Source organism: Wasmannia auropunctata, unplaced genomic scaffold (genome assembly GCF_000956235.1).
Source record: "Wasmannia auropunctata unplaced genomic scaffold, wasmannia.A_1.0 LD336076.1, whole genome shotgun sequence".
NCBI classification, from domain to species: domain Eukaryota; kingdom Metazoa; phylum Arthropoda; class Insecta; order Hymenoptera; family Formicidae; genus Wasmannia; species Wasmannia auropunctata.
Window position 1 is genome coordinate 1433677 of NW_012026814.1, and position 16120 is coordinate 1449796.

At 44.5% G+C, this 16120-nt stretch overlaps 1 protein-coding gene across 1 annotated transcript in view; it reads right to left on the bottom strand.

Moving 5' to 3' along the window:
- Window positions 1-2049: 2049 nt before the first annotated feature.
- Window positions 2050-16120, bottom strand: part of LOC105449207 (flocculation protein FLO11) — a 40263-nt gene continuing 26192 nt past the window's right edge. Inside the window, exons 3-8 of the mRNA XM_011688221.1 lie at window positions 13407-13447; window positions 11383-11536; window positions 11234-11281; window positions 9895-10010; window positions 5134-9550; window positions 2050-4377 (exon numbers count right to left, since the gene is read on the bottom strand). Coding sequence (XP_011686523.1) covers window positions 4097-4377; window positions 5134-9550; window positions 9895-10010; window positions 11234-11281; window positions 11383-11536; window positions 13407-13447 — 5057 coding nt within the window. The 3' untranslated portion in view covers window positions 2050-4096. The remainder of the gene's footprint in view (window positions 4378-5133; window positions 9551-9894; window positions 10011-11233; window positions 11282-11382; window positions 11537-13406; window positions 13448-16120) is intronic.

Consider the following 16120-nt stretch of genomic DNA (forward strand, 5'->3'; position numbering starts at 1 on the left):
TACTATTCAATAGTGACTATCATTATTTATTACTTGAATCTCGCGCGATAGTATCTAAATGCACGTCCCTTGCAGCGTTATTTTAAGTGCATTTGCGACTATCTGAACGGTCTGTCCCTAACAGATTTTTCAAGATGATCTTGACAGGCTATAGTTATATAAAGAAATCTTTCTTGGTAACGTAACATATAATACATAAATTCCAAAAAAAGAAAGAAAAAGAGAAAGATTTTTTATGAAAGTAAAGAAAGTCACACTATAAATTTATCATCGGCTTTACATCGTGTTAAACATTTCTGCGAGTGAATATGATATTCGCTTAAGTATAATTATCAGGTAGTTTCATTTACATTTACGGAAAAAGCAAGATGTTGAAGGAGTAACGATCTTCTTCCTGCCTCTTGTAACTCTTCATTCGGATACCGATCTCCGGACATTAATTTGAATATGTTGCGTCGAGGCGGCGAATCGATCTCGGTCTTGCTGAAGGCGGATGTCCATTCGCATTGTAGCGAAGGCAAAAAGTTGCGCCACGAGGTATCTGAATCCGAAAGACTCCATGCCTGAAAAGTTGGCCAACTTAGATACAGTTCTTTCATATATTGATTTACGTTTGCAATTACCATCAGAAAAATTTTTTCTCTAAATTGCCGAACTAATACAAGAAGTAATTAATCAATGAGAGAAGGTCTGAAATTTTCAATTAATTATTTTCATTAATAAAAGTTAATTTAAACACTAATAAAATCGCAAATATTTTTGAAAAAATATTTGCTATTGATATAGCATTTGTAGATTACTAAAAAAAAAATGTCATAGCTACGCTACGAAAATATAAATTGGAAAAATATTGAGTAACATTTGTTTTATTTATACGAAGAAAATATTTGCAGAATTATTTTCCCACAGTTATCTATATCCTCGTCATATTTTTCTTCTCTCAAAGTTTCGCGATCTGTCGACGCTTCTGACAACAGCCACGGGGCGATCGAACGTAACGCGAAAAAGTGTCGTCCTTGTAAGATAGTTTTGTAACGTTCCATGTAACAGAAGATCCGACATCCTGCTCATGACGCTTACGATCCGCGGTAAGCGTACGTCCTTAGTAATATTAATCAGCCATTTGTGCAATGGCCTCCGACCCGAGAGCGAGTCTTTTCCACGATCCTCAGTTCTCTCTCTTTCTCTCGCGTTTCTTCATTAGGTCGATTGAAATTGTACGCGTATTCTCTCGGGCGTTTTATGACGCGTTACGGAAATCTCATCGCTATTCTTTTACGACGCCGTTAAGTCCATATCTGTCAATTGCGAAATACGCGTTAATTCGTTTTAAAAATCGCGGCATCCGAGAGCCTCTCGTACTCGCGGACTGCGGGATTCCAGAACGTGCGCCCGTGTACTTATATACGCGTATACGGATGTCAAGGTACACGCACGAGAAGGAAGACAAAGAGGAAGGACCTTCCTCTTGTTTTCTGGGTGTTTGTGCAATCGTTGACGGCCGTAACCGTTTCTCCATCCTCGTTCTTCCGAGGACCCGCAGCAAAAACGCGTTAATGACGCTCGTTAGTCTGCGTGAGTTATTAACATGTTGCCGCGCTGACATCTGTGGCGATCTACATATATCAAGTGTAAATGACTTGTTTAAAAATTTATAGCTCGCGTTCTACTTTCGACGGTAATGATGTTTTCTCTTCGGCGAATTTAAATTATCATGGCGAATGATTCACCAAAAGTAATAAAGCTCTTGAAATTAACAGAAAGTATTGTAAATTAACTGATTGCACTTATTGTCAATTTAATAATATAATACGTCGTGCACAAGTGATCTACGTGCAACATAAAAATATTGAATCACATTATTATAATCGCAAAATTAAACCATGTAATATACATATCTTCGAAATGCCATTTTAATAAGAAACAAATTTAATATGTAATAAATTATTTAGAATATATTTTAATGCAATAAGTGTAACACGTGTACTTTTTTCTAATAATGTTGGTATAGCAAACTGCCACACACTGCGGAATAGTATTCTAAAATGAAAGATATTAATAAAAAAAAATTAAAGCGCCTGTAAAAGTATTGTGAAGAACGTACGTGACGGATAGAGCGCAGCTAAACAAAACCCTGTATATATTTATTCACATACTGTACAAAGGTATATTACATAAAGTTGATACACAACTACACGCTAAGTCGCGTACTTAAATAATGACCTAGAAACCCCATTTGGACGTTTTCGGGATCGTAACGGAAGCGCATCGCCGACCTCGAAACTGCCCAAACGAAAGAGAACGTTACCAACACCGTAATTTTAAGATATAAGTAATAACTTACTGTTAAGCCGCGTAGGTACATAGGAATATCGCAACACAGCGAGGGAGAATAAATAATTTCGCGTGATCCGCCGGAAAGCTGGACGGATCCTTTCTATAGGGAGTCTTTTTGTAATACTGAATCGTTCGACGGTCAGTTTTTTCAGCTGGAATTGAGATTTGTACGTTCCGCCGAATGTATCAATTCAATGCTGCCGACAGAAATTAATACCGCCTGGAAATTAACGCGTATTTCGACAGAGAACGATAGTGACCTCGTTTCGGGGGAGAGCGAGGGGGCGGAAGATACGCGGGAGAGGGGAAAAGGGTTTTAATTGTGTCACGTAGAGTCCAACCGGTACGGATAACCATAAGCGTACATGGCGCAATTTACCACATTCCACCAATTTCGCGTGTAATTTAACGAAGACGAGTTGCAATTTGACGATGTACCCGGCAACATTACGAGAGGAGCGCGAACGTGTTAAAATGTTTTACCCCCTTTTAACTGTTGGCATGCAGGACAATCACTGTTTTACACGAGTACGTATACTAGGAATGTAAAAAAAAAATTAATGTATAATAAAGATCTCTCATATTCTATATCAGTAATTAAAATTCGCATCTCGTTTCGAATACGTGTAGTCTCAAATGTCTACCCACATCCAGAGGATTTCAATCAAAGGGTTATATATAAAATTTTGTCGAATTGTTTTCCAATGAAATTAATTCTTCTAAACACAGATACTACGGGACATATATGGACTTCGATGATTGTGCAATGTAACACGACGCTCAGTTTAAGGACTTATAAAAATTATGTAAGGAAGAAACATTTAGAGAAACTTTGTTATTATATCATTGCATGTGATAAACACAAGTGAAATTACCTTGCTTAATATGTGCGAACTTCTTTGATTATAGAGAGGAGAGAGTAAAGTTGAGTCTGGCGTTCATGCAAAGTCGCTGAACAGAAGGGACGAAGTATGGCAGGCGTTTCTTTCCTTCAAATAATAGTTGCCGATATTTCGAGGCGATCGATGTTTTCTTTTTCTTTTATTCTTAATAAAAAGGACGGCGAGCAATATATATAATATCTTAACGTCGGACTACAGCCGGTTAATTATTACATTGCGATCTTGTCGATCGATGATCGATCGGGACTCCGCATATTAACCGACACGAGTTACGCTCGGTCGCGGGTATCAAGCAGCCGCGGCGCTTTGCGGATTTACATTTCCGAAATCGATCGTTACACGATCTGCTTAATATCCGCGAGCGCAGGTGTCAATCTCGGCCCCAAGTTAAATCGAACTCCGCAGCAGCGATTCGAGTTCGAAGAAGCCGACTCGTCGGCTCCAAATCTAATTTTCCTACAGTACTGCATGCAAGTGTAATGGTATAGCAGTCGGAATTTAATAATGTAAGAGTTCCAGAATCAATAATAACTCAATGTTGCCGACTTCTGCTGACGATGATATTCGAGACAAGAATTACGATGTCCCGGCGGTCTCTCGCGAAGAAATCCGCTCGTAGAGCAGATTCCCGTTTCGTCGTGGACGTCGATTGATGGGCCGAGATCAAAACCGATTCACCGTACGGAGCTTAAACCTTCGAATTTAGGCTAGGCGGAGTGGACACGGTGATGAATAACAGCAACGATCTACTCCGACGTATTGACAGGCGGACGTCTTCTGATACTCCAGCGAGATCTTCATCTCGCGAGTCTTCCGACGCGCGCGTAGTTCCGATCGGTCGTCGATTGTGCGGCTTCTCAGCCCCACTTAGCGGCTACCGTGTAGAGCGACCTGAGGAGCTCGATGGCGCGGCCGTCAGAAGCGGTGGCCCCGTTCTCCGACAAGGAATTATTTGTCTCCGAGACAGCATCGTCCGATCTTCTGACAAGAACGTTGGTATTCTCGGTGGTCGTACGAAATTTTCGTCCCGTCCTACTGCGAAATGTGGTGATGGATGGTACAGACGGTGTGGGTCTCACGGACGACGCTCGAGGAGTCCTCATCGTTGTGGAATTTGCCAAAGTCGCTCGTGATTTACCTACAAAGTAATAAATAAATAGTTAATCTGCGTTGTCTAGCAAATCGTAAAATATAAGGTAAAGAAGTAATGTAATATCATTTTTTGTGTAAAATAAGCGATATTTTGTATTTTTTTAAGTCCAAGTAAGTCTAATATTCATCGTAGGAATAAGAAATATCATATTAAAAAAATAAAGATTTTTCTGCCACTATTAAACCTATCAAATTCATTACTATATTTATTATTATACGAAACGTTTGGAAATATATTTATTTACGCTTTATGAATTTACGTTAAATCACTTGTTTAACTTTGTGCACCAATTACGGCGCCGATTCCCATTAGCTTACGATATTTCTATTTTTTTTTTATTATTTCTGGGAATCCTTTAATTATTATATTAATTTTAAATTTATTATTTCGCGCGCACGTTAAGGTGGATAATGAGATTAACTCTATTACGTTAAAGATAATCCGTAAAAAATAATCATTAATAAAACAAAGATTGTGTGATTGCTTACATCTTGGAATAATTACAAATATACATGACTGAAATTAATCGTTGACAGTAATAAGTACATCCACCTAAGTTTTTAATATTTGATGTTCATCCAAATAAAGCCTTTTTTTATTTGGATTTTATTACTTTAATAAACGGCCGTTTTATTACTTTAATATGATATTTTAAAATAAGTAGAATTAAAATTAATATTATCATAAAATATTCTACATACCTAAATACTATCATTATTAAATGTGCAGTGTAATACGTACTAGTCGAAAGATTAAATCTGTTGATGCCGGCGACAATTTCTCGCGATTCTTCCGAACTGAATTCGTTAACGGGCAACCTCAGAAGAGCGTCCAGCAGTTGCTCCTTCTCCTGCTCCAGCGTCTTGTTTTTCGGCCCGTTGCAATGGGTTACCAGCAATAGCACCAATTGTCTTACTGTCGTGTTGTTATCGGCCTGCTTCATCACTCGCATCAACGTGTTCGAGCTCGTCTCGTTGAGGTTGCCGAACATCTCGTGAGCCTTGATCGCTTCGCTCTCGCTGGCGTTCAGCGCGTTGCCCGCCGCAAATGGCAGCAGAGTGGACGACAGGTTCTCCCGGGAGACGCCGTTGGTCGACGTTACCGAGGAGGTGATCGTGGTCGTTATGCTGGACCGCGTCGTGATGATCGGAGTCGGCGTTGCCGTGTTCTCCGCGGCGAAGGTCGTCGGCAGCAGAGTGAACGTCACGGGTGGATCGTTGTTACTCGTCGCCCATTGCCAAGGACTCGGTGTGCTGGTGGTCCGCGGTTCCGTCGTCGCGTCGGGATCTGCAACGGGCAGCGTCGGCGATCTCGTGGTGGTCGCCGCCACGGTCGATTCCGTCTCCTCGTAAATAGCGTTACCGGTCGTATCGGGCGGCTGAGTGACGCCGACGTTCGACTCTAGACCGTGATTAATGTGCCGTGGATCCACGAACACCGTCGTCTCCCAGAGCTGGGTGACCATGGGCGAAGAGGTCCAGTGATCGTTGTTCAGCAGATTGGAGTGTCTCGTGGTCGCGTCCGCGGGCTTGTTGGAGGTGGCGCGAGTAACGGTGGCGGTGTACGGGGTAACGTCGCTGACGGTCGCGGTGACGGGATCCAGTATCTCGACATCGTCCCGAATTGTCGTCGGCACCGTCGTGGGCTTGCGAGTGCCTTCCACGCGATTGCCCTCAAGCTTGTAATTGTTCCTGTACTTCGCGTACGAGCTGCGAGCTGTGGCGAGAGACTCGGACGGTGCTGTCGTCGATTCGTAGTAACGTATCCTGAATGGCTTTACGGTGCTGCTGGCGGTGTCGTAGGTAGATTTGCTTCTCGACAACGGCGTCGTTGAGCGCACCGACTGGATGCTGTTCGACACCTCGAAGCTCCTCACATTACCGAAGTGTTGATCGTAATGAGGCGGCGTGAGGTTTTGCACGGGTTTATCGCCAGCCGAGCCTCTACCCCAGCTGGGCGTCGTCCCTACTCCGGGATTCTGAAAAGACGCCACCGTGGACGACGCCGCGTAATTGTTTATAGGCGTAGCGCCGATCGGTTTGACGTTTTTACCGTAAGGCTGGAAGGTTCCCGCCGTGTTATTCTGGAAGCCACCGATCCTATTTCGATTTCCGTCGTCGTCCAGTGGGAAATAATTATCATAGATCGATGAATCAGTCGAATCTCTCGTATCGCCGTCGTAGGTTTGAATATCGTTCGCAGTGGTGGTAAACACACGATTCACTTCGAAGGCAAACGTATTACCACCCTGCGTCGACGACTCGTCGTAATCCCTCGAGTCGTATGACGAAGCGCTGGGCGGTAACAACGTCGTGCTCGGATAGTAAATTGGCCTTCGCGTCTGGCTCTGTGAAGTCGTGTAATACTCATCGTACGGCGTCGTGTAGTAAGTCGAATACGATCTGTCGGTGGTGACAGTCGGTGGTTGTAGGGTAGTGGGGAATATCGTGGACGGCTTGCGCCTTCTGGTGACGTCGGTATCGTCCGAGAAATCCAGGACTTCATCCTTCTCCTTGGTCACCGATGCGTACTCTTCCGCCGTGGTCGGATACAACGTCGTTACCTCGAACTGACTGTCATCGGTGGTCGTCGCCGGTGGTTGCGTGGGCCTGATTTCCGTGAGCACCTTCTTGAAGGTGTCCGGATCCTGCAGGTATGCCGACAGAGCGTGAGTGAAGACCTGGGCCAGTTCGCGCAGCTTCGTGCTGTTCGATCTCTTCGCGCCGTTCACTGGACCCTCGCTCTGTTCGATCTCCAGATCGTCGTTCACCTCGCCGCCAACGTCATCGGCCTCCGATGACGTGAATTCAGCCGTCGTGGCGTTCCCTTCGAGCGCATTGTTCAGATTGAACAGCTCGACGTACGACGAGATGGTGTGCTGCGTGAGAATGCTGGTCGGTAATTCGGCGGACGAGTTATCCGAGTGATTCCCTTCTGTACCCTCGGCCTCCTCGACGCTCGCGGTAGACTCGATGGTCTCATTCGAGTCGAGATTGTCGCCGGCTGTGGCAAAGTACAGAGCTAACGAGTGCAAGGTAGACGGGCCGGGCGCGGAGGGCCCGTTTCGATTATTTCCATCCTTCGCGCCGATCTCGCTCAGATTTTCCACATTATTTTCGAGACCTTGAAGAGAATGCAACATGTTAAGCGCGTGTTCCCGTTCGGCGTACGGTCTATCCTCCAAAGATGGTGGCGGTTTGCTGCCAACCTCAGGTAAATAGGTCGCTCTGTCCTGCTTGGGCCTGCTCGTCACTGGAGGCAACGATTTCACCTTGGGTATCAAATTACCCGTCGTGACGCGATAATTTGTGGTGGGGCTGTATATCGGCACGGTGGTCGGCGGCTTCGGCGTCGGTGTGGTGGTCATCGTGGAGTAAACGTAGTTTTTAGTGAAAGGTATATACGGGCCTAATGTGGACAGCACTTTCCCCTGCTTGTACGTGAAACTGGTGTCGTAAGGGCTCAAGGTCTTACTGGTGGATCCACTCTGCTGATAACCGTTGGTGCTTCTCCACGGCTTCTCGGTCGAGCTGATCGAATTCTGCTGGAAGCTTTGCAAAGTCGCGCGCCAAGGATCCCCCGTTGTACCTCTGGGCCCGACGTTCGTGATACTGTTCTCGTTTTGGCAATTGGAGTGAACTTGATCGCGACAGTCTCCGTAAAACGGCGTCGACGAGGGAAACGGGTCCGGACTGACGGTCGCAGTGACGTTGGCGGCGTTGTGCCGGTAGCTCTCCGTATTCACGTACGGACGCGTAGTCGCGAAAGAGGTGTCGGCGTCTCTCTGTTCGGTCACCCTGTTATCAACGTACTGCTGACTCTGATAATTCCCGCGGGCCGGTGGCACTCTACCTATCGCGGCGGGCGTCCGCAGATCGCTGTACGTAGTGAAGGACGTAGTCGGGTACTCCTCCGCGGAGGAAGTCACGGTCGACGTGTCGGCATTGGCGTACGTGGTTTCCGGAATGTCGCCTTGCCCGTAGTAGGGAGTGCTGTAATAAGACGTCTCGGTCGTCGGCGTGTACTGCAACGTTGTTTCGTAAGGTGGTAACGTCGTCGTTCTGGCCTTGTAGATAGGAGCGTATGTGGGCCCGGGATACGGCGGGGCGCCCGTTTTCGGCGTGAAGGACACCGTCTCGCTCTCCTCGTTCCTCCGCGGCGCGGACGTGGTGGTCGTGGTGGTCGTCGTCTCGTGACCACGGTAATCAGCGGTGGTGGTGGTGGTACGATCTCGATAATCGTACGAATGATAATAATACTGTCGAGTGTTCTCAGATTTGGCCGCGTTAAAGCGATTTCCCCGGCTGGACACGAACGCGGCGCTTTCCGCAAACTGCTGGTACTCCCTCGGAGGCGTCGCGGTTGTAGTTCTGAAGGTCGTCGTCTCCATGTACGTCGGCGTAGCCTTTTGCGACTGGTTGGAACCGAACAGATTGTTTCGCGTCGAGGTTCGCGATTTCGGATTATTGAACGCCGGCTTCTCGTTGTTGCGCGGCGTATTCTGATTGGACTGATAATGATCCTGCCTTTCTGTGTTGCTCTGATAATTCTGCCGACTGTCCTGGAACTTATTGCTGTGATCGTAGTTGAACTTGCCGTTCTGCGTATCTAGCTGATTTCTCTGCTTATTGGACGCCTGATAATTCGATCCACCGTTGTGATATTGTCGCTGTTTCGACGACTGATCGTAATTCTCGGGTGTCTGGCTCGTCTTCTCGTTAGCCCGTAACGCGTTCGCGTTGTTGTCTTGGAAATAGCGACCAGAACCACGAGTGTTATCGAAAACGTTGTTCGGCCCGAAGTGCTGGTTGGACTTCGGTTCGTCCTGCCTCTCCGGGATCTGATTCTGCTTGGCGGCGGGCTGACCGTACGGATTCGTTCTGCCGTTTTGTCTACCGTCGTAGTCGACGTTCTCGTAGTAATCCGCGTTATTATTTTGCTGCTCCGCCGCGCGATGAAACTCGGACTTCATCTTTCTCGCCTCCGTACGTTTCTTCTCCTCCTCGGCCAATTGCTCGGCGCTCTGCTCGTACAATTCCGTGGACCTGCTGCAATCCACTTTGAACCACCAGTCGCATATAAGTTGCGATTGTTGGAAGATAGTGCCGTTGGGACACAGGAACGAGATCTTGCGTCCATTGTCGCAGATGTGGAACACCTGAAATTACATTCAGTTTCGGTGACAAGTGTATCATTAACCGTGAAGTCTCTGTAGCAACGCTACAAGCGTCATTATTTATACATAAATATTATTTATACTTCTTCCAAAGGCAATTTTGTACAGAAATTATATTGAACAGAAAATTTTTTCTTCATTTCCTTCCATTTCCCAAACTTTTTAATTTGTCATTTAATATATTTATACTTTTTGCAGACTTTCTAAAAATGTCGGAATTTTGATAATCCGAAACTATAGCAATCGCTGGATTGAGCATCAATCCGCGTGACTTTTGTTCGAATCGAACGAGCCGTGCCGTACGTATAAATATCGATGTCACCTACTTGGCAATTTGTCTCTAAATCCGCGTAATATCCCCCTCTCAGACCGCGACAGCTGAATGAAGTGGTTGGAATCGACGTGAGGGCTGGATAATCCACCCCGGGCTGTCCCGTCACGCCTGAGTACAAAGTGGAGTGTTATTAAATTTTATAGCGCTTGTTACATCAACGCGGCATTACCGACGTTTATCCCGCCTTTTTCACGGCCGTGCTTCTAAAACACGAACATCGCAACATAATCGTTTGCAGAGCCATGCGAGTTATGCCATCGATTTTTCCGTGCATGAAGAATTTTACGCAAACCCCCGATAGCACACACTGTCGAGGCCATTGACAAAGATCCCCCATCATATCGCTTCGTGCGAAAGATGATAAACGAGCGATAGATTATCTGTCGGTATCCGTTAACGCGCGTCGCGCGTTTCGAAAATTTAATTAGCAGGACGTAACAATGTAATTACGTCACGTTTAGAGAAATAGCAGATCGGCTAGACCAGCACCGCCGTAGAAAGTCTGTCACCTCAGTGGAAAGTCACGAAGCGCCGGCGCACAATCATCGTAAAACGAAAAATTGCACCTCGTGGGAAAGCAGAAACGCAGTCCGATCGCCCCGAGATAGTCGCACGCACTCAATGACTTTCGCTTACACAGTTTTACGTAATATCTGACGCTTCGGTAAGACGAAGCGACACGCACACATACACACACAGATATCTGGGATGCTCTCATTTTCGCTTCTGCGCGAGTATACGATATTGCAATGTATGGGGTGTTCCGAATTTACCGTAGAAGCTTCCGGTAAATATTTGCACAGATGCACAACTTGGCAGAAGTGTATTCGTATGACTGCACGTTATGTCTACATGCGAAAGACAAATATACATGCAGAATGCAAATATATACATGGGTAAAGATAATACGTGAAGCGCTGGGGAGTGAAATGTTGGAATAAGCAAATATTATTTTTATGCCTGGATAAAAAAAATACGAGCGAAAGAAATATATATTTATGCACAACTTTTTCATCCGTATTTATACGATCGTCTTTATGGCCCGTCCACGATTTCGCTTAAAACTTTGCAGGGATTAATAAGTAATTAACAAGCAACGGAATGAAGTTACAGATAGAAGTTTTCAAGAGTTTTCAACATTCTTTAAAGGACACTTAACTTGTTGTTTAACTTTATATAAACAGTTTTTATCAAAGCGGTTTTTAAACGCGATGTTAAACAGTTTATTCTGCAAACGATAATAAAAGAGTCCAATGCGCGAATAAGAACGGTTACATCAAAGAGGGACGCAGCATGCACGGGGGAGAAAAACGCTTTAAGTATAATAATACCCGCTCCTTTGAGCCACTCCTTGAGGAGATCCTCGTTTCCGAAGAAGACTGGCAATGGAAGAAAAAGCGAGTCGCTTTAGTCAGGTCGGAAAGGAAAAAGAGATTAGCGATGTAGTCTCGAGGTTAGTAGGACAGTACAGTGAGAGAACCTTGGTAAACTTGGTACTCGCCGTTCTTTTCGGGCGCCAGCCTTTTCACGATTTTCTTCAGCGCTTCGACGTCTTCCTCGGATGCCTCGAGACTCGACAGGTCCAATTCCGTGAGGAACTCTGGCAGTCCCGCGTGCTCGACATCTCGCGATGCCTGCAACGTAATACGCTCTCAGAATGTAGAACTACTTCCAGAAAGGCGCTCGCGATGACGAGTTTCCGCAAGGTCTCTCGGAAGGTACGCTACTTTCAACTCGTCCTACAGAGCGCTTGCTCTTGTTGGATTACTTTTCTCCCAATGCTTGCATCCTTATAGACGCTATCTTGTAATCCAATCAACATTTAATTAAGATTGCAGATACTGATAACGTTAATGTAAAATCGTTTAGAAAAAAATTTTTATTTACAATATTTTTAGTTTGGATCTCATTTTGAGGACGTACAATGCCGAGCAATCAGCTGTCAATTCGTTCCAATATTTGCAATATCTTTTTTCCCGAACGATGCAATTCGCAAAAAAAAAATAAAAAAATAAATTTGTGGATTTAGCCGCAAGCTGTATTATCGGAGATATTATCCCGTTAAAAAAACAGCGTCTCAATTAGTCGTGAAACTTCCTATTCCTTTTTCTATACGCGTCACACCGTTGAAGTTGGTAATTAGGAAAATGAATTTATGCATTCGCGTACGTTTGAACGAGCCGCGGATGAGTGCATTAAACGCTATTGATTTTGCGTACGCGAGACGATACGACGCACAAAATGCGAACGAGCGCTCGCCGCTGCGTTATCCTGCACACGATGAAATTCGATATTGCAACTCGCTTCTCCCTCGGGAAACGAAAGTTTGATTAAATTTCGCTGTTGAGCACGCGGACGGCGGGAGGGATGAAGGAAGAGGGGAGTCCGTCGCCGTTACCTACACCTACGCGTCGCGTAAATCACGGTTAACAGGTAAACCGGTGCGTCGCGAGTATTGACCATTGTCGGTATTTATTAGCAAACGTTAACGGCGACTTCAAAGCGACATTCGCGGGAGCGTTATATCGTAATACCACTGCGAGCGATTTTTCACGGTACCGCGGAACGGAATTCGCTCGCCCGTTTGCTCGCGCGCGCGCGCGCCCGCGCGCGTAACTCGTGGCTCTGTAATTAGATCTCGCGCTCCCGTAAATTAAAATCCGCGTTACATCTGCAGGGATGAGAAAAGAGCGTTCGTAACGTAACATTTCGTCACGCTCGCGGTTGGAAATTTCGCGTCCGTGTCGCGCGTCGCGCCCGAAGCGCGCGTCCCGCGCGACCGCGCGCGCTTCACCTCCCTCGAATCGATTGCTCGCGAACCGTAAATCGTCGCAATAACCGTCGCGCGTACACCGTCCGTGCGGAATTCTACGAAAGTTAAATTGCACTGCTTGAAATAAGAGCCGCGGGGGACTTTAATTACTTAGCCGCTAATTAACTTCGGCGTCCAAAGTGCCCGCCTGATTGGAGCCGCTCGGAGCCTTGAGATTAGCGCCACTTGAATATTTACGAGAGCATCGTTCGGTCACTTATACTTCTTGCAGAAAATTAAGAAAATCCGCGATAAATATTCCAAGGTGTTTCTAAACTAACCGACGCGAAGCTTGCGCCCGGCGAATCTATGGAAACATCGCGGGAAGGATAATTTGTGGATATAAAGACCTCATCATCCGCGTAGCAACTTTATGGAAAAGTCGAAAACTTAATATTAAACTTATAGAGAATCGCGGAGAGATTGTACCGAAATTATCACTGCGTGATAAATTGACTGACATTTTTATGGAATTAAGAGTGGCATTGAAAGTTACGTAGAAGCAAAACTACAGTTACAAAATTTCAGATTAAATTTCAGATTATTTCCAGTTTCAATCAGATTTAAGGAGAAGATAATACCTACCTCTAGTACCTCTTATGACTAAAACTACACGGCTATTCTTACACTCTTTAGTACTTTGTACAAATAATATAAAAAGAAAGTAAAAACGCGGAAAGGAGCGCACTTACCCCTGTCTCGCAGTGGCCAGGCGTGTAAGTAGCGGCGATACCTGAAAGTCGGAAGCGCGGATTAGAGTTCAAGATTAAATAATCATGCGTCTCGCTCTACGGGAAATTAGGTCAGCGAGACGCAGTTGCCTAATCCGAACGTTCTATAGTCGCCCTATGGCAACCATTTGGCATATTTGTATAGCTGCTTTCGCGCTGGAAACGGGACATTGTGAAAATATACGAGCGGCGGGGCAATCGTCGCTGTTTTCGCTGTTGAATAAAGAAGCTTTATCAACGACAAGCATACCGGCAGAATCGCACGGTCGATACACCCGTATAATCCCGTGGAGGTATTATGATAGAATTGCACATGTCGCGATTTTTTTTTCTCGACACAGAATCGCGTTCGGCATAGAACTACCCGCGGTAGAACAGGGATCAACAGCTAAATTAATATCGAGAACATTACATCGATCTTGCCAAACTTCATTTTGGCTCATGAATAATTGGATTCTGTTGTACCGGAGGGCAATCGATGTTTCATGTATTTGATGGCAACAGAATTTGATTGATTCTTTTTAAGTGCTTGAATATTGGATGTTGTAGTATTGAGAATGACGTTACACTAACAGACATAGGATATTACAAAAAATAAATATCTATAAGAACTAAAAAAGTGTATGTATCTATACTGATATCCTAACTCTGCTTTTTACAATAACATTTCAATATCTTAAATATTTCAGATAACACTTGAGGGTCTGAAAAATCTTCTTTACAATTAAAAATGTAAAATAGTTATTTAATAAACTATTTGATCTGAACTATCTCGTCTGAAAAAAACTCCGATCATAATATTTGTTTGTAGTGACGTTTCCCTTCATCGAATTAATTGTAAATTAATCTTTAAAATTTTAAATTAAATTTTGATTACAAATCTTGATTACGCTTTTATTGAAAATTGTCAGGAATGCAGAAGATCATGACTTTCAATCGCAATGAGTTGCGGGAAAACTCACCAAAGAATTTATAGTTGGGAGAAAGCGCGTGATACCTATGACACGTTACGTAAGCGTAAAAACTCAAGTCAGAGGTCGATGGGCCATCGTCACTTTGTTGTTTGCATGTTGTTTGACGTACCGATAATACGAGAAGTTCGCACGGTATTCAATAACGGATGATAACTGAAGGCGATTCCATGTATTTTACCGTTCCCAAGCATTATAATATTGATAAGCTGTTTGAAAATGCCTCATAGAAATATCTAATCGTCGGTGAAAAGTAATTCTTTTCGGATGGAATTAATAATGGTTTGACTATATCCGATCCGTCAGCGACGTTTCAAACACCGTGAGATCCCGGCAGAAGGTACTTAATGACGCTGAATATAAAACCATACGGAACATTATTGGAAAATGCAGAAGGAGAAAGAAGGAGATGCGACAGAGTAATAAAGACGGATAAAAAGTGATACGGACGGAGTCGCAACTTGCTCCGTGAAATTCTTTACGAGATCGTGGAAAACGTGCAAAGTTTCGCGAAGGTAAGCGACGAACTTTCATGGCGATGAAAAATTTTCCGCGCATACTTGCACTAAGTCCCGGATATCGAATCGCGCGTTTTCCAACGAAGTAGTCGTGAACTTTTCTACTTCGCTACGTTGAGAGGTTTCTCAAACGTTATTCAGTAGCTCCTCCAGTTAATCCAATATATCTCTCCATTACGTTATAAATTACTGTATAAAGATACGAGCTTGTGCAACAATAACGCGGCGCATGAAATTTTTCAGAGAGCTGAAAATACGGTATAAAGAATTGTTCATTAAATCTAACGTTTTCTTCTATGTCTTCCTGAATTTTTTTTTCTATTATTAGAAATTACTTCTTTGCATGAACTTTGTTCATTTATGTCTATTTTTGCATTATCTGGCATTATTTGAAAGAATTATTAATCACCTGCGATAAAATTAAATTTCCGCCAGGATTGTGTAAAATAAATTGAAGTTACGTTTAAGTCAATCTTTGAGAAATTGATAAACAATCGACAGGCAAGTGCCTTTCATTATAAGGAATATTTTAATAATGTAATGAGATGTATTATATCCCTAACAATTCCAACTTCAATATTTCATCGAGAAATCAATACAGCTTATTAATAAATATAAGTCGACCACTTATTATGATTTTCCTTGAAGCGTGGTTTAAGCATGCCGTTTCCCCAAAGCCTTTTGTACGGCGGAAATTCCTCGGGAAGGAGAATAAAAATTTCCATATTTCCGCGATGAGAGGCAACGACAAGCGCGGTGACAAATGCCGCGTGAATGGTCGGTGAGTCAACAACATCGATCTTCTTGTACCGCAGATTGTACCGTGCTGCTCCTCGACGCAGAAGAGAAGCGCGAGGAGGTAAACGGCAATAAATCCCCGGGCCGAGCGATCCTACATCGGATTCACCTTCGCCGCGGAAGCGAATCCTTGACTTTATCCGCGCGCGACAGGATGCCACGGCGCTCCCACGCTGCCAGAGATACGGCTACGCGATTGGTCCGTAATTATCGGCCAGCAGCGCGGATGAGCAGCGGCGATAAGAGAGAAATAATAAATAAAAATATTGAGTAATCCCCGCACAGACCGGCGCGACGCGGTGGAGATTAATCGGTGTGTCCACCGCTGATGGCCAATGATCATCAGAATGGTGCGCCAGTGAATGCCGTTTCGCCGATTGTATTCCCG